Source organism: Oryx dammah, unplaced genomic scaffold (assembly GCF_014754425.2).
Source record: "Oryx dammah isolate SB20612 unplaced genomic scaffold, SCBI_Odam_1.1 HiC_scaffold_10, whole genome shotgun sequence".
Classification (NCBI taxonomy): Eukaryota; Metazoa; Chordata; class Mammalia; order Artiodactyla; family Bovidae; genus Oryx; species Oryx dammah.
The window spans coordinates 46,781,985-46,806,701 of NW_024070194.1; the positions used below are offsets into that span (position 1 = coordinate 46,781,985).

General features: G+C 38.6%; 1 protein-coding gene across 3 annotated transcripts in view; it reads right to left on the minus strand.

The window, feature by feature from the left end:
• Positions 1–24,717, minus strand: part of ODAD2 (outer dynein arm docking complex subunit 2) — a 162,122-nt gene that overhangs the window by 132,310 nt on the left and 5,095 nt on the right. For 2 of the 3 annotated variants that reach the window (XM_040248017.1, XM_040248018.1), the window contains 5 exons: positions 18,570–18,727; positions 16,059–16,260; positions 15,323–15,429; positions 15,019–15,155; positions 12,180–12,296 (listed from right to left, as the gene is read on the minus strand). In XM_040248017.1, coding sequence (XP_040103951.1) covers positions 12,180–12,296; positions 15,019–15,155; positions 15,323–15,429; positions 16,059–16,260; positions 18,570–18,727 — 721 coding nt within the window. The remainder of the gene's footprint in view (positions 1–12,179; positions 12,297–15,018; positions 15,156–15,322; positions 15,430–16,058; positions 16,261–18,569; positions 18,728–24,717) is intronic. The other variant, XM_040248019.1, reaches the window with a different exon arrangement.

Genomic DNA, 24,717 nt, shown 5'->3' on the forward strand with positions numbered 1-24,717 from the left:
AAAAGACAAAGCAGAAATAGAACAGGAAAAACAGATAAATCCACAATTAGGAAACTTCAAAACTCCCCTCTCAGAAATCAACAAACTGAGCAAAACAAAACTTAATAAGAATATAAAAGACCTGAGGAAAACTATCAACTACCTGAATGTAACTGACATTTATGGAACACACCACACACAACAGCAGAATACACATTCTTCTCAAAAGCACAAGGAAAAATTCACCAAACTGACCAAATTGTAAGCCATAAAACAAACATCCACAAATTTAAAAGAACTGAAATCATATAAAACACTTTCTCTTAATAAAATGGACATAAGCTAGAAACTCGTAAAAAGACATGTGGAAAATCTTCAGATATATTGATTTGCATGAAAACATATCAGAGTCTCTGGGAGACAGTTCATATGGTGCTGATAAAGAAACTCATAGCATAAAATTTCATATTAAAAAATATAGGTCTCAAACCAATTCCTAAGCTTCCAACTCAAGAAATTAAATAAGAGCAAATTAAGCTTAAAGAGAGCGGCCAAGAAATAAAATTATAAGAGCAGAAATAAAATAAAATAGAAAACAATAAAGAAAATCAATGAAACAAATAATTGTTCTTTGAAATGACCAGTAAAATTGATCACTTCTTTCCAGATGAGTTAAGAACAAAGAAAAGATATAAATGACCAATATTAGGCATGAAACAGGGATCCTTCAGAAAGCAAATCCTCTAGACATCAGAAGATAATAGTGGAGTAGTATTTGATGTCAATACATTAGGTAACTTAGACAAAATGTACAAATTCATTGAAAGCTATGAACCACCAAAGCTTAGCAAGAGAAAGAAATATGAATAGTTCTGTATCTATTAAAGAAATAAAATTCTGAACATAAACCCTTTCAACAAAGAAACCTTCAAGTAGAGATGGCTTCCTTGGTAAACTCTACCAAACATTAACAAAGAAATAAGACTCAATCTATATGAAGAATTCCAGAAAGAAGAAAAGTAGTGAATACTTCCAAATTCATTTGCAGCCACATTACCCAGATACAAAAACCAGACAAAGACATTAAAAAGATAACTACTAAGCCATAGCCTTCATGACTATAGATACAAAAATCCTCGGTAAAATATTATCAAATTACATTTAACAATGCTGAACAGGGTAAGAGATCATGACCAAGTCAGAATTATCCTGGGATTCAATATTAGTTCAACATTCAAAAATCAATGACCATATCAACAGACTAAAGAAGAAAAATTATGTGATCATCTCAAGAGATGCAGTAAAATCACCACCTCCAAGCAGGAATGGACTCATTTCCCACAGTGTAAGTTGAGCCCCCACGGGAAGCATGTGCTCCTGGTCAGGTGAGTGTAAGCAGAGACGCAGTGGGGAGACCAAACTTCTACTCACTGCCCAGTGGTCTTGAGGCACCCTACACTACTGGAGTAGGGTTCTCAATGGAGTCTAAGCGAGGAACTTGGATTTTTACATGCACTTTGCAGTACCCCAGACCTACACCATGAGACCTACACTTAGAGAAATCCTGCTAAAACAAAAGACTTCCATGAAATCCAAAGTTTCGTAATATAATCCAAAAATGTCCAAGACACAGTTTCAAAAAGATCACTCATCATACCAAGAACAAGGAAATGTCACAACCTGAATGAGAAAGGATGATGAATAATTGATGCTTATACCAAGATAAAATAGATGATGGAATAATCGCAAACAGATGTTTGGAGTAAGATTTTAAAGTAGCCATCATAAAAATGGTTCAACAATCAATAATAAGACTTGAAACAAATGAAAAATTAGAAAGTTTCAACAAATAAATAGATGATATAAAGAAGAACCAAATAGAAATTTTGAAATTTAAATTTACAAACCAAAATAACTCCCTGGATAGTTCGGCAACAGGATGGAGAAGAAAGAACCCGTGATCTTGAGGACAAACAATAGAAATTACTCAGTTTGAACCACAAAGAGAAAATACATTGGAAAAAAAAAATAAACAGAGCCTCAAGATCTGTGGGACAGTAGAAAAAAATCCAACATTCATGTTATCAGAGCACCAGAAGGAGAGGAGAAATAAGGTCAGACTCTAAGAATGTCAGAAGTTTTCCCAAACTTGGAAAAAGACATAAATGTAAGATTCAAGAAGTTGAGCAAACCTAAACAGAATAAACCCAAAGAAATTCTTATCAAGAGACATAAAAACCTAACTCCATAAAACCAAAATCAAGGAAAAGTAACAGCAATGAGAGAGAAAAAATATTTTACCTATAAGACAGAAACAATTAAAATAAAAGCAGATTTCTCATTAGAAAACATGGAGGCCAGAAAGACTGGAAACATTTTCCAAGTGCTGAAAATAAAGAACTATCAACACAGAATACTATATACAGTGGAAATATTCATTAGGAATAAAGGGGGATTCAAGATGTTCTCAAATAAAGGAAAACAAAGAGAATTTGTCACCAACAGACCTACCTCCAAAGAATAAGAAGTTCTTAAACAGAAAGGAGATGATAAAATAAGGAAGTTGGCAACACCAGAAAGGAAGGAAAGAATCAGAGAAAGAATAAAAGCATTCAGTTCAGTTCAGTCGCTCAGTCGTGTCCAACTCTTTGCGACCCCATGAATCGCGGCACGCCAGGCCTCCCTGTCCATCACCAACTCAAGACTTTCATCCTCCTCTTGAGTTTTCTAAATGATGTTTGATGGTTGAAGCACAAATTATAACATTGTCTAATACAGTTTATCAATGTGAAGGAAATAAAGACAAATATAAATGAGAGAGGGTATAGGGACTTAAAGGAAGACATGATTTCTATACTTTACTCAGATGGTAAAATATCAAACCAGTATATTATGACAAATTATATATAACACAAATATCTACAACAACCACCAAAAACTCTACACAAATAGATATACCTAAATACTATGGAAAAATCAAAATGGTATTTTAAAAAAACGCTCAAGCCAAAGAAGACCAGGAAAAAGAAAAAGATAAACAAAACAGAAAACAGAAGGAAAAAACAGAAAATAAAACTAAGCTGGCAGACTTAAGCCCTAATATCAATAAGTAAAAGTAAATAATCTAAGGACTTCTCTAGTGATCCAGTTGTTAAGAAGCCACCTGTCAATGCAGGGACACAGGTTCAATTCCTGGTCCAGGAAGATCCCACATGCTGCACGGCAACTAAGCCCATGTGCCACAACTACTGAGCCAGCATTCTAGGGTTCAACAACGGAAACCACCACAATGTGAAGCCCTCACACAGCAAATAGAGAGTAGCCCCTACTCACAGAAACTAGAGAAAGCCTGAGCTCAGCAATAAAAACCCATCACAGTCAAAAATGAAACAATGAATGAAAATAAATAGTTTTTTTAAGTAAATGATCTAAACACACCATGGATATGATACATCAATATACAGCATTTCAGAAAGTAGATTTTAAAAATGACTCACCTATATGTTATTCACAAGAAACTCACTTCAAATATAATGATATAGGTAGCTTGAAAGTAAAAGAAGGGGAAAAGATATACCACGCAAACATTAGTTAAAAGAAAGCAGGAGTACCTATATCAATAGTAGATTAGCCTCCAGAAAAAAAGAAAATCACCAAAGACAGAAAGGGACATGACATAATGATAAAATAGTCAATCAAAAAAATGTAATCCTAAATGTGTATACAGAACTGCATATACAAAAACAGAACTAAGAGGAGAAACAGACAAATCTACAATTATAGTTGGAGGATTTTAAATCCCTCTCAAAAATGATAGAAAATCAGCAAGGATATGAAGAATTCAACCACACCAAAAACCAAATTTATAAAGTTGTTCAGAATTTGTTCTCTGAATACAGTGGAATCAAACTAATAATGAATCATGTAAAGGGAAAATCTAACACTAAGTAACAAACTTCTAAATAATCCTGAGTCAAAGAGGAAGCCTCAAGGAAATAAAATATATATATAAGGTATAGTTGACTTAAGGGAATTTTTTTTAATACAAAAACTGAAGGAAAATGAAAACGATGAGAATAAAACACCAAAATGTGTGACAGGTAGGAAGTTCTTCAAGGAAAATTTACAGCACTAAATACTTAAGCCCTAATAGACTTAAGCCCTGGTAGACTAATACTTAAGCCCTGGTAGACTTAAGCCCTAATATCAATAAGTAAAAGTAAATAATCTAGGGACTTCTCTAGTGATCCAGTTGTTAAGAATCCACCTGTCAATGCAGGGACATGGGTTCAATTCCTGGTCCAGGAAGATCCCACATGCTGCATGGCAACTAAGCCCATGTGCCACAACTACTGAGCCAGCATTCTAGGGTTCAACAACGGAAACCACCGCAATGCAAAGCCCTCACAAAGCAACTAGAGAGTAGAAAGGAAGAAAGGAAGAAAGCTCTCAAATCAAGACTTTAAGCTGTTACCCTAAGAAACTAGAAAAAGAAGAGCAATATAAACTCAAAACAGGCAGAAGGATATAGAAACAGACACATCTCTGAAGTGTCAAAGCTTTGCTGAGAGCAGGAAAGTGGAGTGTTCCCAACATCTTACCACTGCCATGCCTGAGAGAGGTGCTCACTGTGTCTGAGAGACAAAACGTCTGAATGTGTGTCCAAAAACCAAATAGCTTCTCTATAGATGAATGTAGACTGAAGAGAATTCTTTATCTTAATATTGGCCATATCCGAAATCACCAAAATTCCTTTCAATGCAAGTATGACTAGATTAAATGCATGGTTTAAAAAAAAACTAGAGAAGAGTAAATGAAACCAAAAGCGACTTCTTTGAGAGACTTGAGTAAAATGATGGACTTCTAGCCAGATGGATCAAGAAAAAAATAAAACACAATGATTAATATCAGGCACGAGACAGGTAACAATAGTTACAGCTTCTACGGTTGTTAAAAGGTTAACAAAAGAATACTATAAACAAGTTTACACCAATCAGTTCAACAACTTTAGACAAAAGGGATACACATTCCTTTAAAAACAACCTAGCAAGCACCCTCAAGAAGAAACATAACCTGAAAGGCCCTATAACTAGTAAGTACATTGAATTTGTAGTTAGAAATCTCCCCACAGTGAACACTCCAGGCGCAGATGGCTTCGCTGGTGAATTCTACAAACAGTTAAGACAGGACACCAATTCTAAGCACTCTTCCAGAAAACTGAATGGGAGATAAAGTCTTCCAACTCATTCTATAAGGCCAGTATTAATCTGATACTAAAACCAGACAAAGATATTGAAGAAAAGAAATCTACCATTGATAATCCACACATTGATAATCCTAAACAGATGCAAAACTTCTTAATAAAATGTTAGCAAATTTAAAATTTTAAATAAATAAATAAAAAGGATAATACACCCTGCACAAATGTAGTCCCAGAAATGTAAGGCTGGTTTCTCTTTCAAAAATCAATATAATTAACCAAGTTAAACTAAAAAATAAAATGACTAATGCAATAGGTACAGAAATATCATTTGATAAAATCCAACATCCAATCCTAATAAAGTTCTCAACAACTTTGATAGAGGGGAACTTCCTCAACCTTATAAATTTCGTCTATGAAAAGCTGACAGGTGACGATAATTAGAAACTGAAAGTTTTCCCTTTACCACAAGAAACAAGCAACCACGTCTACTCAGTTCTGTACTGGAGGTTCCAGCTAGTGCATTAAGGAAAGAAAAAGAAATAAAATGATGGAAATTGGAAAGGAAGCAGTAAAATGATCTTTATTCAGAGACAATATGATCATCTATGTAGAAAACCCCTCAGAATCTACAAACCAGACAAAACTATTAACTGACTTTAGCAAGGTTTCAGGATATGAAATCAATATACCAAAGTGCATTTTATATAGTAGCAACAAATAACCAGAAATTGAAACCTTAAAACTATTGTTTAACAATAGCCCTGAAATAGGAAATATTTACAGATGTTTCACGAGAGATGTGTAAGACGTGTGTTGTAAGTTATAAAACAGTGCTGAGAGAAACTGAATAAGATGGAGAGACATGCTGAGTAACATTGAACAGGAGAAACACTGAGTTCCATGACCTGGAAACTCCAATACTGTTAAGATGTCAGTTCTTAAATTGATCTATAGATTCAATACAGTATCATTGATAAATCCTTCAGGGTTTTTATGAAAAAACTGACAAGCTGACTATAAAATTGGAATGGACATGCAGAAGATACATAATAGCTGGCAACTCTGAAGAACAGCAGCCACACTGGAGGACCGACAATACCTGAACCAAGACTGACTGACTACAGTAACCAAGACAGTGTGGCTCTGATATAAAAATAAACAGATCAGTTCAGTTCAGTCGCTCAGTCGTGTCCGACTCTCTGCGACCCCATGAATTGCAGCATGCCAGGCCTCCCTGTCCATCACCATCTCCCGGAGTTCACTCAGACTCACGTCCATAGAGTCCGTGATGCCATCCAGCCATCTCATCCTCTGTCTTCCCCTTCTCCTCCTGCCCCCAATCTCTCCCAGCATCAGAGTCTTTTCCAATGAGTCAACTCTTCGCATGAGGTGGCCAAAGTACTGGAGCTTCAGCTTTAGCATCATTCCTTCCAAAGAAATCCCAGGGTTGATCTCCTTTAGAATGGACTGGTTGGATCTCCTTGCAGACCAAGGGACCCTCAAGAGTCTTCTCCAACACCATAGTTCAAAAGCATCAATTCTTCAGCGCTCAGCCTTCCTCACAATCCAACTCTCACATCCATACATGACCACAGGAAAAACCATAGCCTTGACTAGACGGACCTTAGTCAGCAAAGTAAGTGGAGTGGAAATACACCCATACAGACGGATAACTGGGCAAAGAAAGGACAATTCTTTTCCAACAAATGATGCTGGAACAATTAGGTGTCTGCATGCAGAAGAAAAAAATGAACTCTGATCCATACCTCACAGCACGTACAAAACATATATTAAACTGGATCATACACCTGGATATAAAACCTAACATTTAAAAACTTTTAGAAAAAAAACACTGGAAAAAATCTTTGTGACACTGGATTTGGTAAAGCTTTGTTAGATACAACACTCTAAAAAATTAGTAAGTAAGTTGGACTTCATCAAAATTGAGGACATTTGTTCTTTGAAAGACTTTTTGGAGAATAAAATGACAAGCCACCACCTGGGAGGAAATATTTTATGAATCCTCTCTCTGAAAGAAAATATAAGCTTATATGTATGTGTATATGTATGTAGGTAGGTAGGTATATATCTCACAACTAAATAATAAATTAAAAAAAAAGAAATGGGCAAAAGATCTGAATATACACTTTACCACTTAAGATATATGAATCACATTCAATAAGCATATAAGAAGATGCATTCAAGAAGTGTCAATTAAAATTCAGTGAGATAGTGGTACACACCCATTAGAGAAAGTCTAAAATAAAGGAATGGCAGTACCACTCATTGACAAGTATGCAGCACAGCTGTCAGTCTGGTGCACAGAGTGGATGGAAAATGTTACAATCGCTTTGGCAAGCAGTTTACCAACTGTTTAAAAAGTTAAACGTATAACCACCACATAACCTTGCCATTTCAGTCCTAAGTTTTACCCAAGAGAAATGAAAGAATATGGTCTGAAAAAATATAAACACCCCAAACAAAACATTAAAAATATGAAAGCTTAAATTTTAAAGATTTACACAATGTTTGGAAGACAAAGTAAAGGTGTATTTCCAGAAAGTGGGGTGGGGTGTACGAGAGAAAAGAAAATCAGAAGATCAACCTCAGAGGCCCCAAATCCAACTAGAATCTCAAAAAGAGAACAAAGAGAACAGAGAGGGAAAAACATGATTAAAGATGTAATACAAAAATATTTTCCAGTTCTAAAAGACATATGTCATCATTAATGAAAAACAAACAGAAACCAGCACCAACCATATCATCATGAAAATTACAGAACATCAGGAATAAGAGAAAATCTTAAAGGCTCATTATATGAGAAAAGCCAAAACAAACAGGTCACATAGGAAAATGCCTTTAAAATTCTAAGAAAAAAATTATTTTGAAACTGTCATTATAGAAACAACAACTAAGAGAAAAGAATAAAGATATTTTCAAACATGCTAACCCTCAATTTTTCTCCTCCTATGTGCCTCTTTTACTCAGGAAGCACTACCAAAATGATGGGGTACACCAAGAAAAAGAAAACTGATGAGACGATAAAGGCCATATATGGAAAGCCCACAACTAACATCATATTCAATAGCAAAAGCCTGAAAGCATTTCCCCTAAGATCAGGAGTAAGACAAGGAATCTACTTTTGCCACTTCTATTCAGCATAGTTCTGGGAGTTCTAGCCATGGAATTTGGTAAGAAAAAGAAATTTAAAACATCCAAATGGGAAAAGAAAATGTAAACTACCTCTGTTCACAGATGACATGATCTTATATGTAGAAAAACCTAAAGATTCAAAAGAAACTGAATTTTTAATTTGGCAAATTAGCTGGATTCAATTTTGAATTTCACATTCAAAAATTACTTCTGATTTTAACACTCAAGTATCAGTTGTATTTCTATATGCTAGCAGTGGACAATCAAAAAGGAAATTAAGAAAGCAACTCTATTTGCAATAGCATCAAAGAGAATAAAATACTTAGGGATAAACTTAACTAAAAAGACAAAAGACTTACATGAAAACTACAAAATACTGCTGAAAGAAGTTAAAGTAGACATAAACAAGTGGGAAAACATTCCACATTCGTTGGTTAAAAGATAATATTATTAAGATGACAATACTATACAAAGCAATCTACAGAGTCAATACAATCCCTATGAAAATCTCAATGATGTTTTTCTCAGAAATAGTAAAACCAAGACTAATATCCACACAGAAAGTCAAGGGACCCCAAATAACCGAAACAGTCTTGGAAAAACAAGGACAAAGTTTGAGGATTCATACTTCCCGATTTCAAAACTAACAGAAAGCTATGATAGTCAAGAGTATGGGACTGGTATACAGATACACATACAGACCAATGGGACTGGATTGAGAGCCTAAAAATAAGCCTTGAAATTTATAGTTAATTGATTTTTAATGAGGATGACAAGACCGTTCAGTGGGGGAAGGATAATCTCTGAAACAAATGGTGCTGGGAAAACCAAACATCCATATGCAAAGGAGTGAAGGTAGACCCTAACACTATACACAAAACCTAACTCCAGACGAATCAAAGACCTCAACTTGAGAGAACTTGAAACAAAAAATTGTAGAAAGGTAGAAAAGTTAAGGGCAAATCTTCATTATGACAGATTTAGCAATGGTTCCTTAAATATGATACCAAAAGCACAAGTAACAAAAGAAAAAATATAAATTAGACTTTATCAAAATTTAAAATGTTTGTATACCAAAGGGCACTATCAAGATAAGATAACCCACAGAAAAAGGGAAAACATTTGTAAACCTTCTAATAAAGAATATCCACAATATATAAAGAACTCTAGCTCAAAAATGAGACAATTTAATTTTATAAAATGGACAAAGGATTTGAACAGACATCTCTTCAAATAAGATATACAAATCACTAATAAGCACATGAAAATATGCTCAACACCACTAATTATTAAGGAAATGCAAATCAAAGCCACAATGGGATACACCATGTTCACACTTACTAGGATATCTATAGTAAACACAAATACAGAGAAAAGATCAGGTGTTGGTGAGGATGTAAAGAAGCTGGAATCTTCATACACTGCTATTGGGAATGTAAAATGATTCCGCTGATGTGAAAACAACTTGGTGTTTCCTCTAAAAGTTAAACATAATTACCATATGAGCCAGAAAATCAACCCTGATGTGTACACCCAAAAGAACTGAAAACAGGGACTCAAAGAGATACTTGTACACCAATATTCATAGTATTTTTCACAACAACCAAAGGTGGAAAACCCAGTGTCCATCAAAAGATGAACAGAGAAACAAACTTTGGTACATACATAAATGGAATGTCATCCAGCCATTAAAACGAATGACGTTCAGATACAGGCACGTCACAGATGAACCTTGAAAACATTATGGTATGTGAAATATACTAAACACAAAAGGACAAATATTGTGTGATTCCACTTATATGAAATATGTAGAATATGTAAATGCATAGACACAGAAAGTAGGTTAGAATTTACCAAGAGCTAGTGAAGAGGAACTAAAAAGCCTCTTGATGAAAGTGAGAGAGGAGAGTGAAAAAGTTGGCTTAAAGCTCAACATTCAGAAAACGAAGATCATGGCATCTGGTCCCACCACTTCACGGGAAATAGATGGGGAAGCAATGGAAGCAGTGGCTGACTTTATTTTGGGGGGCTCCAAAATCACTGCAGATGGTGATTGCAGCCATGAAATTAAAAGACGCTTACTCCTTGGAAGGAAAGTCATGGCCAACCTAGATAGCATATTAAAAAGCAGAGACATTACTTTGCCAACAAAGGTTCGTCTAGTCAAGGCTAAGAGAAGGCAACGGCACCCCACTCCAGTACTCTTGCCTGGAAAATCCCATGGACGGAGGAGCCTGGTAGGCTGCAGTCCATGGGGTCGCTAAGAATCAGATACGACTGAGCAACTTCAGTTTCACTTTCATGCATTGGAGAAGGAAATGGCAACCCACTCCAGTGTTCTTGCCTGGAGATCCCAGGGACGGGGGAGCCTGGTGGGCTGCCGTCTGTGGGATCGCACAGAGTCAGACACGACTGAAGTGACTTAGCAGCAGCAGCAGCAGTCAAGGCTGTGGTTTTCCCAGTGGTCATGTATGGATGTGAGAGCTGGACTGTGAAGAAAGCTGAGTGCCAAAAAATTGATGTTTTTGAACTGTGGTGTTGGAGAAGACTCTTGAGAGTCCCATGGACAGCAAGGAGATCCAACCAGTCCATTCTAAAGGAGATGAGTCCTAGGTGTTCTTTGGAAGGAATGATGCTAAAGCTGAAACTCCAGTACTTTGGCCACCTCATACGAAGAGTTAACTCATTGGAAAAGACTCTGATCCTAGGAGGGATTGGGGGCAGGAGGAGAAGGGGACGACCGAGGATGAGATAGCTGGATGGCATCACCAACTTGATGGACTTGGGTTTGGGTGAACTCCGGGAGTTGGTGATGGACAGGGAGGCCTGGCGTGCTGCAATTCATGGGGTTGCAAAGAGTCAGACACGACTGAGTGACTGAACTGACTGAACTGAGAGGGAGAAGGAAGGAAGAGTTACTGCTTAATGGAGTTGTTGCTTAGTTTCAGATGATGAAGATGATTTGGAAATAGTAGTAACAGTTGCACAGCTTTGTGAACGTACTTCATGCCACTGGATGGTACACTTAAAATGGTTAACATGGCACATTTTGTATTTTACATATATATGTGTTTTATGACAATAACAACAACAACAATGGAAAACTGAAGTCCACGAAACAGGTGATCAAAGACCAGCAAACAAAAAGAATTCATGAAATGATGACAAGGAGCCATGCTGAATAACAACAGTCTGGCAAGAAAACAGAGCAGAAGCAGGGGCAGCAGAAACACAATGAACCTGATCAATGAGCTCTTGCCAGGGAGTCTATAGAGCTGCCATCAGCCTGAGAATCAGCCCAGAACATAAGTGGATCATGTTAGTATTCTTAGAATTTTGTGTTCTGCCTACATCAGCTTTAACCAAAATTTTATTTCACAAAATATCACATTGACTGATTTCTTTGTTCAGCACTATTCTATAAACCATGGGAGACATAAACACTGTTCTTATGCACATGTAGTTGACACACTTATCAAGGCAATCCAATTAGGTAGTAATCATAGGATTCCCAGAAAGGATGAAAATAATCAAAACATGAAGGCTTCATTACCAGGACTGAGTCCTTTCTTCTCAGTGTAATTAATTCAAAATGGAAAATGAAAAAGTCCTATTTAGAAATCACTTTGAAATATCATTCCTGTCACCTAAAGAAAACCAGAAACATTCTTAAATTGCTACATTTACAACATGTATTACTTTATACTATATTGTGGAAAACACTCCAATAATTGAAAGTACTATCCAAAACAAGGCAGCATTAGTCTCCAATTTTTTCTACTATAGAAAGTTGCAGCCAAAAACTATGATGATATAAAAGTTCAAAAGAGACTGTAAAACTTACCTGTTTAGACATATTTTCTGAAAATATTGCTGATTTTTCTTTTAAAAGTGTGACAAGGTCTTTATAAATTTCTCCTTTTCTCTCATAATTAATTTGCCCTTCATCATCTGTTTTGCCCTTTGGAGGAAAAAGTTTGGTGCTGTAATTAATGGACTAGCAACATAAGAACCTGATCAATAAATCACAACCCAACCACAAGTAATGTTTTCTTCTCTAAAGGATCCATGTGCTTGTCTTTACACATGAAACGTGCAGGCAAACCCTTCCCTCTTAATATAATGTAAATCCATTTATTTATTCACTCATTCAGCAAGCCTTTACCAAGAGCCTCCTAGACACACAGGGCTTCTAGACACATGGCTCGCTGCGTCAGCAGAGACCTGAAAGCCCCTTCCTTCTACTGTTCTGTCGTGTGAAAATGCATTACGACCTCATGAGACTTTGACGAAGTCATAAAGGCCTCTGAGGTGAGAATGTTACCACACAAAAGCCTATGTTTCTGTTGGTCACAGCCTGCTCTTATTCTGTGTGGAGCATGATTACTAAAGGCTCATTTTCCAGGGGTTTGAGCTCCATGTACCATCTGTCCCTCTTCCCTTGGCCTCTGTCTGGCTTTCTTGTCTCTTTCCATTCCTGTTCCTATACCATATATGTATATATACATACACACATATATATATATATACATACACATACACTGTAGTGTGTTACATATATAACTGTGTCTGTGTGTGTATATATGTCACTTCCCAGGCGGCTCAGACAGCAATGCAGGAGACCTGAATTCGATTCCTTGGGTCAGGAAGATCTGCTGGAGGAGGTAAAGGTAACCACTCCAGTATTCTTGCCTGGAGAATTCTGTGGACAGAGGAGCCTGGTGGGCTTCAGTCCACAGGATCACAGAGTTGCACACTACCATATACATATATACACACACATACACGTATATATATGAAAAGTGAAAGTGTCAGTTGCTCAGTTATGTCTGACTCTTTGTCATGTCCCCTGGAGGAAGATTGCCATTCCCTCCTCCGGGGGATCTTCCCAACCCAGAGATGGAACCAACATCTGCTGCATTGCAGGGGAATTTTTTTTTACTGCCTGAGCCACCAGGGGAGCCCCCTGTGTGTATATATATGTACACACATATATAACATAGTTATACATATCAACTGTAGTGTCTAATACATTTCCTTGTGATTACTGAACAGCTTCAGTTCCTTGTCTTCCATTTATTAAGGTGAGGAACACCTGGGTATTTCCATATCAAACCAAGTTGTATGTGCATCAACAGCCTTTTATAGAAGCAAAGGCTCCTCATCCCACTCTGGAAGGCCAAAGAAGACCATTCCTCTTTCTTTCTCAATCTCTTATTTTCCAATTGGATATTCTGCTTTTCTATTAATAAAAACAAACTGAAAGCAAAATCATATTTAGGTTGTCTGCTTCCTCTGTGCCGAAACAAGCCCAGGGTTACACTGACAAGATGAGCACCAAAAGGCAGGTTAGAAGAAGTGCCTCCTGCCACTAAGAATACGGCTCCGCATCTCGATACCCACCCAGGCCGAGGCATGAGCACTCTCCAAACAGTCCTCTGGGAAGCCTGGGTCCCCGTTAAGAAGTTGGATCCTCCCTGCAGAATTTTGCTGCGAGTCCCAAGTTTACATGAAGACAGCGAGGGCAGGGCTTTGCAGAGAAGAAAGCTGAGCTGCTCCTTCCAGCCAAGTTCAGTAAAGTAGGTGTGGGCCTCAACATCCAGGGTTTAATCCAGAAGATTCAAAAGGCCATGTGCCACCTCCCTCAGGTGGAGGGCCACCCACCCACACTCTGCTGACCCTCGGGCCGAAGTCTGTAGAGCTGTTTCTCCATTGCCAGGCCGGCTGAATTTCCGTCAGCAAGAGGGGAGAGGTCGCCGGGGAGGCTGGACAAGGCAGGAGGGACTTGCTCCCTCCTATGTCCTCTCAGAGTCACCGAGCAACGGCCCCTCACCCCACAGTGGCAGTTGCTTCCAGTAGCAACAGTTGGTTCTAGTTTCTGGGGGCTTTTCCCAGAGGCCCAGAACCAGGCTCATCAGGATCCCTCAGAAACACCAGCAACAGCTGCTGGGGTCCCTCCTCAGAGACCTGGCTCTGTCAAATCCTATTCAGCCCCTGAGATGCCAGTTGCTAACTGGGCAGCACCCACTCTTCAGGGGCCCCAGCTGGTTTCAGGGAGATACCTGGGCTCTGAGGGGACCAGCACTGCCTGGAGGTGCCTGTTCTGCAGGTGTGTGAGCCCCAGCTCTGTGGGGACCCTCTGGGCATTTAAGGAACCACTACCAAATGCAAGCAGGGCCCACTCTTCAGAGGTGTAAGTCCCAGTTCCGTGCAGGCACTGCCCTGAGATGCTGAGGTCCCAGCACAGCCTGGAAGCCCCTCCCTGGGTAGCAGGGTCCCCTCTGCAGGAGCCCCTCCTCTGTGGACCCCCTCCTCTCTTTTGTTGGTCCCATCAGTGCTGAGGACAGAAGCCAGTTATGGCTTTTGCATTACCTTGGAGCTCCTTTTTTGACTTATTTTTTCCCCTCTAATACTTGTATCATTAATCAGCGAACTGATCATGTTAAAGAGGTTTTAGTTTTAGATAGCAGAATGGGTCACTATGAAGGTCACTTCCTAGAACGCTGACTTGAGGACCTGTAGGGGACACTGAGGCAGCAAACACAGCAAAGGGATCTGCTTGAATCCCACAGGACAATCCTTCAATTGCCTGGTTTTGGGGTTCAATCCTGGAGACATGCCTGCACTTACAAATCAACCTCAGGACTAAAGCAAATACTAGTTTTTTTTAAAAAATTACTTACACCATTTAAAAACACTCCTTCTTTGCTGCAAGTAACACACAAAGTTTCAGCATCATGAGGTTTCACCAGCACGTAACAAATTTCGCCTTTAATCTGTCTCCAAGGTGGGGCTCGACATCCATTTGAAAATTCATAATCTGAAACCAATTATCACACAAGTAAAAGGAGCTCCTTAACCTCAACTTGTAACATAGCTTGGCTTCAAAAAACAGGATTGATATTTCAAGTTTTTGTTTCTTAAATATTTAGCTATTGAAGCATTTTGAAAATGTAATTATGAAGATAAACAGAATGTAACATGAACCTGAGGTGTACTCGATAGATTCCAAGACTGTCTGTTCTCCCTTTCCTGAGAACTGTTTAAGCAGCTCTATGTCATTCTTCACAGTCCCTGGATTTAATCGTATTTCTCTGAAATAAATGTTTAAGAGATTCATTTTAAATACTTTAAAAGAGAATCCATAGAAAGCAATAAGAAAACATTCTATTATATTGGATAATATTGTTTTTATAATTAAAATATCAGTTAAATTATACATCAACAAAATTGTAGTGAATTTTAACCATGTTACAATCTCATAACAGTGCCAGACATTAAAGAATTAGTGATTTGCATTTAGTGCTGAGAATGTTGAATGTAAATACTCATTTAAGTAGTCACTTCATTTCTTAATGAAAGTATTAAAGTACTAGAAAAGACTAGAAAGATGAACAAGTTTTAAATCTGACAAACTCTACATGATAAGTGTATTATAATTTTAAAATTTATCTAATGATTTAAGAGACTTTGGGGATAAAAAGCCACATAATGGCTTCAGAACTAGATGAAATTCTACTCGAATGTTTTAGCTGAAAATTTTACTATTTGGAACTAGAAATATTCATGCAAAAGCTGAAATTTTATTCCAAATAATGTAATGTCAAATCAATAGCAAACACTTCTAAACATTATTTTTCTTATGCTTTCCTCTAAAGCTCTAAAAGTACTTTTTAGAACCCATTTTCAAAGGTTTCTTAAAAAAAAAAAAAGACAGACTCACAAGGAAATATGTTTCAGAGAATGATTGAGTAAGTGCAGATCCAGCTGCTTGAGTTGCAAGGCAATCTTCATCTTAATCTCATTTTCAGAATCATTATCTTTGGTAATTTTGTCAAGAGTACTAGATACAAATGAGCTTCTATTTTTTTCATTTATTATATTATAATCCAAGCCCAAGATTTTTGCTACTGGATTTCTGTTTGCTGACCAAAAAAGTAAATTTTGAAAATTATCTTCTTGTTGTCAATTACTAGAGCCATATAGAATATCAAGTCCTTTAGAGCCCACTCAAACACGTTTATTTCATTAAACTTTCTCTGACTGACCCAATTTGAATTAACTTCTATTTCTCAGATTCTACTATACTTAGAAACTTTCTTACTCCTCTTGAGATGTTCACCTTGTGCTATAATATCATGTATATATGTCATCACCCTAATAGGCCAGAAGCCAAGAGGTCTGTTTAAGTTGACTATAGGGCCTTATTCAGAATAGGCATTCAATTAATACATCCAGAATCGATTTGAAGATAGAGAAATATTAGTCTCCTTAGAAAAATGATCACTAGAACTGTGTGTGTATCAGTGAACAGTATTCACAAATGTTTTCTCTCCAAAATAGCATGTTTTTCTCAGTCTACAGATCTACTGCCAATCTTTTCCACCTGTTTGAACTGCTTATATTTCCAATGTCCTTAGATGTTAACTGGGAAAACAAATATAACAAGTATTTACATAAATGCTAAAATTATAGTGAAAATTTTAAATACCAACTCATAACCAAGGCTGAAAGTTGAATCTAGAGATGTTGAAAACAGGATTTAATAAAGGCCAAATCGGGGCTTCCCTGGTGACTCAGACAGTAAACAGTCTGTCTGCCTGCAATGCAGGAGACCCAGGTTCAATTCGTGGGTTGGGAAGATCACCTGGAGAAGGGAAAGGAAACCCACTCCAGTATTCTTGCCTGGAGAATCCCATGGACAGAGGAGCCTGGCGGGCTACAGTACATGGGGGTCACAAAAAGTTGGACATGACAAAGCCACTAACACTTTCAAAAAACTATATGGTTGAAAATGAGGGAGAAATGGGCAAAACCATGTTTAGGAAGGAAAAATTCAAGTCAGATGAAAATATGTGTGCATTTGGATTGAGGGGCAATGCCCATGGGACTAATTCAGAAAGCATGACCTGATGGACATGAAGAGAAGAGAGCAATGGTTTTTAACTTTCCCACAGGAAATGGACTGTTAGCAGGAGAGGCTGGGGGCTGTTAGAAAAACCTGCATCGGGTAGGGTGCGGCATCACAAGGAGACCCAGGGACCAAGCACTTAGTGAGCATCTCCATTCATCACCTCACAACTGTCATCTCTAAAGATTATGAAGAGAAATATTAGGTGAATTCTGGGGAAAGACACAAGCTGACTTCCAAACTGCCAGGTACTATACAATTTGGACCTAAAACTAAGAGATTTACCTAGAACTCTTACAGAAAGGGCAAAATGCAGCAAAAGTTGCATATTTAGCCAGATTGGGTGTATAACACTTTGTGGATTTAAGTTTACAGATTAAGTTGAATTTAATGAATGGGCTGTGCCCTCAATTAACTCTTCTGAAATTCAGTTTTATTCTCAAGATATCATCCCTCCCCAGAAAAATAGCTTTGATGTACAGGAGGAGTAGACAAGGCATAAAAAGAGGCTGCTGTCCTAAGGTTCACATCTTTCAAAAAATTAAAAGAATATAAAATGAGCAACTTTCTACCTCACAGACACAGATAGTGGCAAAGAATGATGAGAGACAGAACCCATGTACATTATGCCTGGGAACCACATGTCACATGATCACAAAGAAGCCAAGCACACACATGACATAATTACCTATTAGGTATTTCTACTCATAAGAAATATTTAAAGCCCAGTTATAGCAGACAATCACATTCTGTTTTGCATGTCAGATGATTAGGCAATAAGAATAACATTCTATAACTTTAGTGAAGAGGAAAAATATTTCGCACTGAATGAATGTAATGATTCACAGAAAGCTGTGTATTCGGGCTAAGACAAATGGGAAGTGAGATTATTATGGGTTGTCTGCTAAAGGAAGAGGCTACATTCATTTTAAAGGAACCTGATCACCATCTGGTACAGCAGAATGTGAGAGGATGGCTCCTAACGCTGGCCCTGGATATCTGTCTCTTTCCCTGACATGAACCTTAAAGGCCACGGGTCTTTCCAGAAACTAAGAAGGCTCGCTTTAAACCACACACGGAGATTAGAAATCTAGAAGTGGACTAATGGTAAAGCATTAGGGTTTTCATTTAAAGTGGAAAGCTGACATGAACATAACATTTCAGCCAAGAAAAATCAAGGACATTTTCATGAAGCTGAACTTAGTACTTTTTACCTTTTAGTTTAGAGAACTTTTTCAAGAGACTATAACAAATGATTCCCTCCCCAGCCCCGAAGATTATGTTTCTGAAAGTTCAAATCACAGAGTGGAGTATAAATATCACCTTCAATACATGCTTGTGCTTCCTTCAGCTTCATATTTTTAGCAATATATAACATACGTGACAGCTGCCCAAAGCTCCTAATTTTAATTTGTGGTACAGAGAGATATAGCAAAGGCTCTCCATTTTTATCAACTTCTTCTGATTTGACTGTTGTTCCACTAAAAAACGAAAAAAAAAATTTTTTTTTCCTGAAGGCTTAGGGTTACCTGAATGCCAGTTGAAGTTAATTTAAGACATCTCAACACATTATTTCCAGAGAATATAAACAGGTCTTGTTAGAAGCTCATCTATTTTCCTACTTTCAACCACTTTTAGGCCCTTAAATCCCCAAACTTCTTTAGCAATATGATATATCCAGGAAAAAAAATTTTAAGCAATCTCCTGAATACCTATATAAACTCACAGTTTGGGGTTTTGTTTTTTTAATAATGCAATGGACATCTTTTTTAAAATCACTAGTTCTGTGGGAATCATTTATGTTTTGTGGATTTCCCATGTTATTTTATTTAGAAAATTTTTACACCACAGTAATTAGTGGTTAGGAACTTTCTTGGCTACTCTGTTTCTGAGCCCCCCCCCCAAAAAAAAGTGCTATGAAAAAAGACAAACTAGATTCTCTCTGTGGATTATTTTTCCCCTCCAAACCCCTAATTTGGTTTACTTTAGGATAACAAGCAGTTTTTCTAACTAAGCTTTTTCCTGATCAGAAATTGTTAGCTCTCTTAGATCAGTATTTTTCCCATTTTAACTTTTTTAGGTTGTCATTTCTAAAATATTAAGATTTTTTTCATGGCCATGATACATGTATACTACTTACAACATTACGTAAACTGCCCAGTTTTTCATTACATACTGATAATCCTAGTAAAAGTGTCCACATCTGATATTTTTCTTTATTTTTAAAATATGTATCTATTTATTTATTTGGTTGTACTGGGTCTTAGCTGAGGCATGTGGGCATCTAGCTCCCTGACCAGGGATGGAACCCTCACTCCCTGCTGTACTTAGTCACTCAGTCACGTCCGACTCTTTGCGACCCTAAGGACTATAGCCTGCCAGACTCCTCTGTCCATGGGGATTCCAGGCAAGAATTGTGAAGTGGGTTGCCATACACTCCTCCAGGGGATCTTCCCAACCCAAGGATCAAACCTGGGTCTCCTGTATTACAGGCGGATTCTTTACCGTCTGAGCCACCAGGGAAGCCCTGCATTGGAAGGCAAAAATCTCAACCAGTAAACCAGCAGGCAGGTCTCAAGACCTGCTATTTTAAATTGTAACACAGATAAATAGTTGTGAGATGTTGACAGTTCATCATAAAAAGTAAATCGACAGACTCAGTCAATCTATTACTATTTCACTAAAATAGGAAGAGGGTCGAAACTGGGGGACGGGGGGTGTCCCTAAACCTTATGTGGCAAAAGGGACTATGCAGATGGCTGACATTAAAGACTGTGACATGAGACAACTGCTCTGGGGTATCTAGGTGGGTCAATGTAATCAAAGGGATCTTCAGAAGAGGCAGGAAGCAGGGTCAAGTCAGAGATGGCAACATGACAATGGAAACAGGGTTCAGTGATGCAGGCCACAAGCCGAGGGATACAAGTGGCTTCTAGAAGCTGCAGAAGGCAAGAATGAAGGAACACAGCCTGCCCACACTCATTTTTAGAAATGTTGTCACCTCCAGAACTGTAAGATTTAAATCCATGTTGTTTTAAGCCATTAAGTGCATTGTAATTTGCTGTAGCAGCAACCAGAAGGGAAGACAGGAGCTTTATTCGTCTCCCCCACTGCTCTGTTCCCAGGACCTTGAAGAGGACCTGCACACAGAAGGTGTTTGACAGATGCACGAGGAATAAGTGAAGGAGCAAAATGGTTTTAGATTTGCCAGTGCTGGGCATAATTTACAGAATGTTTACTTTCCCTGGAATAAAGCTTTTGAAAGAACTCCCTTAGGACTGAGGAGTGGTCTTAGAGGCCTGTACTGGGGCAGGGCCACTGGGGCACAAAGGATGCGGAGAGGATGAAGTCACAGGCAGAATGAATACCCACAGGATCAAGCTCCTGACCTTGAGAAAGTGAAACTCCTGGGGAGACCAGGAGAATGGCAGGGCATGTGGACATGTTTCATTGTCCTGCCAGCTGAAGCCTGCAGCTGAACAGAGCCGGAGGGGCTAAAATGCCGGCGACCGAGAGGATTCTTAAAAAGCAGGCTCCCATTTCAGGCTTGCAGTCTCTAGCCCTGAAGACAGAACTCTTTGGAAGAAAACTACTATAGACATCTTGATAAGGTTAAGAAGAATGAAAGAATAAATGAAATCCATCGACATGATCAAGAGACTTTTAAACTGGAATTGAGGAGGGAGCTAAAAATGCTCAGCTTATACAATAGAAAGCAGGAAAAAATGTCTCATTTATTTAATCCCCAAAGTCAAGTTCCATGTCCAGAACACAGTAGTTACTCCACAGATATATGTCTGAATAGTAACATAGGAAATAAGGCTATAGTTGAGAAACTATTCAGTAATTCTCAGGGATGAAAAGCAAAGAGTTCAGTAACAGAATTTCAGGCCACTGATCTGTGACTGTGAAATTGTATCAAAATAAAATAATCATTGTCTCATCAAACAATACCATTTTAAGGCTGGAGATCATGTGTTTCAGCCCTTAGTGATATTGATCAGAAGATTAAGGACCATAAAGGTATGAATTGGGTGTGAAATGTGCATTTCCAATAGAGGAGGTGTCCTCCTCCAACGTCTTGATGTCTCCTCCACACAGAACTTATACCAGCATATAATTTCTCCAAAATCATTTATTTATAACAATGGAAGAAACACTAGCTGGAATCAAGATTGCCGGGAGAAATATCAATAACCTCAGATATGCAGATGACACCACCCTTAAGGCAGAAAGTGAAGAGGAGCTAAAAAGCCTCTTGATGAAAGTGAAAGAGGAGAGCAAAAAAGTTGGCCTAAAGCTCAACATTCAGAAAATGAAGATCATGGCATCCGGTCCCATTACTTCATGGGAAATAGATGGGGAAACAGTGGAAACAGTGTCAGACTTTATTTTGGGGGGCTCCAGAATCACTGCAGATGGTGACTGCAGCCATGAAATTAAAAGACGCTTACTCCTTGGAAGAACAGTTATGACCAACCTAGATAGCATATGCAAAAGCAGAGACATTACTTTGCCGACTAAGGTCCGTCTAGTCAAGGCTATGGTTTTTCCTGTGATCATGTATGGATGTGAGAGTTGGACTGTGAAGAAGGCTAAGCGCCGAAGAAATGATGCTTTTGAACTGTGGTGTTGGAGAAGACTCTTGAGAGTCCCTTGGACTGAAGGGAGATCCAACCAGTCCATTCTGAAGGAGATCAACCCTGGGATTTCTTTGGAAGGAATGATGCTGAAGCTGAAACTCCAGTACTTTGGCCACCTCATGAGAAGAGTTGACTCATTGGAAAAAACCCTGATGCTGGGAGGGATTGGGGGTGGGAGGAAAAGGGGACGACCGAGGATGAGATGGCTGGATGGCATTACGACTCGATGGACGTGAGTCTGAGTGAACTCCGGGAAATGGTGATGGACAGGGAGGCCTGGCGTGCTGCGATTCATGGGGTCGCAGAGAGTCGGACACGACTGAGCGACTGAACTGAACTGAACTGAACTGAGACACAGAAGACAGTCATTCACAACTAACATACAGCAATATTAAAGCAGATATGATTCAAAAATCCTAGTTCTACCAGAGGGGAGGAAAGGACAGGTAACATCATTTTCACCAAGTGATTCTGAATGCTTACCCAATTAAAAAAAAATATGCATACTAAGGGAGAAAGAGGAGGTGGAATGAACTGGGAGATTGGGACTGACATATATACACTGTTGATACTGTGAACGAGAACCTACTGTATAGCACAGGGAGCTCTACTCCATGCTCTGTGGTGACCTAAATGGGAAAAAGTCCAATAAAGAGGGGATGTATGTATACGTATAGCTGATTCACTTTGCTGTACAGTAGAGACACACACGGTAAAGCAATTATACTCCAATTAAAATTATAAAAAAGAAAAGAAAAAGGGCAAAGGACTTAACATACATAGCACTAACAGGGATTTACAGACGGCAAATAAGCAAATAAAAACTATTCAAAAATAACTAGCAATTATACATATTCATGAATCGGTTATTTTTCAAATTCTTTTCCCATTTAGGCTATTACAGAGTATTGAGCACTTTGCTGTCCACTTGAAACTAACACAACATTTGATAATCAACAATGCTCTAATATAAAACAGAATTTTTTTTAAACAAGAAAAAAATGCCCAAGCTACTCTGTAGAGACTCTAAGTAACTAAGTTCTGGGTATCACCCACGGATAGTGTTACCACGGAGTGCTGTCACCTGTCCTTAATTTGCAGTGATTTGGGGTTCATTCTGAGGTGTTTTAGGAAGATTATTAATCTCATCCTGTGTGATAAGAAAAAAAAAAAACTGGAAACAGTGATAGAGACCTACGATTTCCATCAGAATGAAAGCAGAGATATTTCCTCCTCACCACTGACTGTGGAGAGATAATACAGGATGAACAGGTGCACTTTGGGAAGGAGTCTAAAGGAGATAACAGAATCGGGCCAGTGCTGTGCTTGTCTAGTCAACTGGTAACCAACTGCACAAAAGGAGAGAAGATGGGCGATGAAACACAAAACTTCCTCACTGTGTGACAAAAGGATCAGTTTCGATGTCATCTGCCAACAAGTCTAGCTCGGAAGAAGGCTCATCATACCTGTGTTGACAGATACAGAGTGTGCTCTTGGGGATGCACAGCAGCTGAGAAGTAAGGCCACATGTCAAAGTGTGGTCTCCAATATATCTGCAGAGATCAGCAAAAGTGGGGGGGGGTCATTTGGCTGCTTTAACAGAGTTCTGGTATAGATGAAAACTGCCTTGCTTTGGAAGAAGAGGGCTGAGAATGAATAGCCCCAAGAAGAATCTGCCTTTGTTCTGAAACATCCAAGGGTATTACTATTTGGTAGAAACATGTCTGGAAACTCCAGGCTTAAATTCTGATGATGACTTGGGTATCCACGTGGTCTTACAGATATGAATCTTGACTAGGGGGCTTCCTCTACTTTAAATAAATGAATAAATGTGTTCTAAGGCCCTGCAGCTAATCAAAAGAGTACATATGAACCAAAGAGCAAAGAGGCAGAGGGACTGTTTAATTACACATTATTCTTGCCATTGAGGGCATCTCTGGTTTACATCACATGATGTGCTGCCGGATGGACCAAACACCACGTGACTTTGGGTGCTGAAGGTTCCTTGGTTTAGGGGATAGAGCACAGAGTGGGTCAAGACCTGGATGTGAGAACATCTGGTGTTCTCCTTCACTCCCTCGTAGTTCAGTCGGTAAAGAATCTGCCTGCAACGCAGGAGACCCAGGTTCAATTCCTGGGTCAGAAAGATCCCCTGGAGAAGGAAATGGCAACCCAGTCTAGTGTTCTTGGCTGGAGAATCCCACGGACAGAGGAGTCTGGTGGGCTACAGTCCATGGGGTCGCAAGAGTCGGACATGACTTAGCAACTAAATGACAATGAACACCAAAATCTCAACTATATCTTTTGCCTTCTTTGGGTCAGTCAGTATCTGCCTGGTTTCCATCAAGACACACAGGAATAGTTTCCACCCTATGCAGCAACGGCTACTATCACACCTCGCTCATTTCTTCCATCATCAAAGAGATCATCAACCAAGGTCAGAAACAGGAATGACAAATAGAAAAACTGGCCCACCGAAGAGCTGCATGGTAAACTTGACAGAAGCGAGACAACAAAGGGGTAGCTGGTTCAAAACATACCTGGTGTCAGAATGTCCAAACATCCGGCTTGATGCTACACTGAACTCAGGTGAGAGAAATAAAACACTTTGGGAGAAAGTGACCATTAGCACAGTTAAACATAAAATATAATTAAAAAAAAAAGATTTCTGAAAATTCAGAGAGAAAATAGACCATGATATCAGAACCAAAGCATCCTTGAAATAAAGTTCAAGAATGATTTTCCAGGGACTTCCCTGGTGGTCCAGTGATTTAAGACTTCCAGTTAAGGGGTACAGGTTTGATTCCTAATCAGGGAGTTAAAATCCC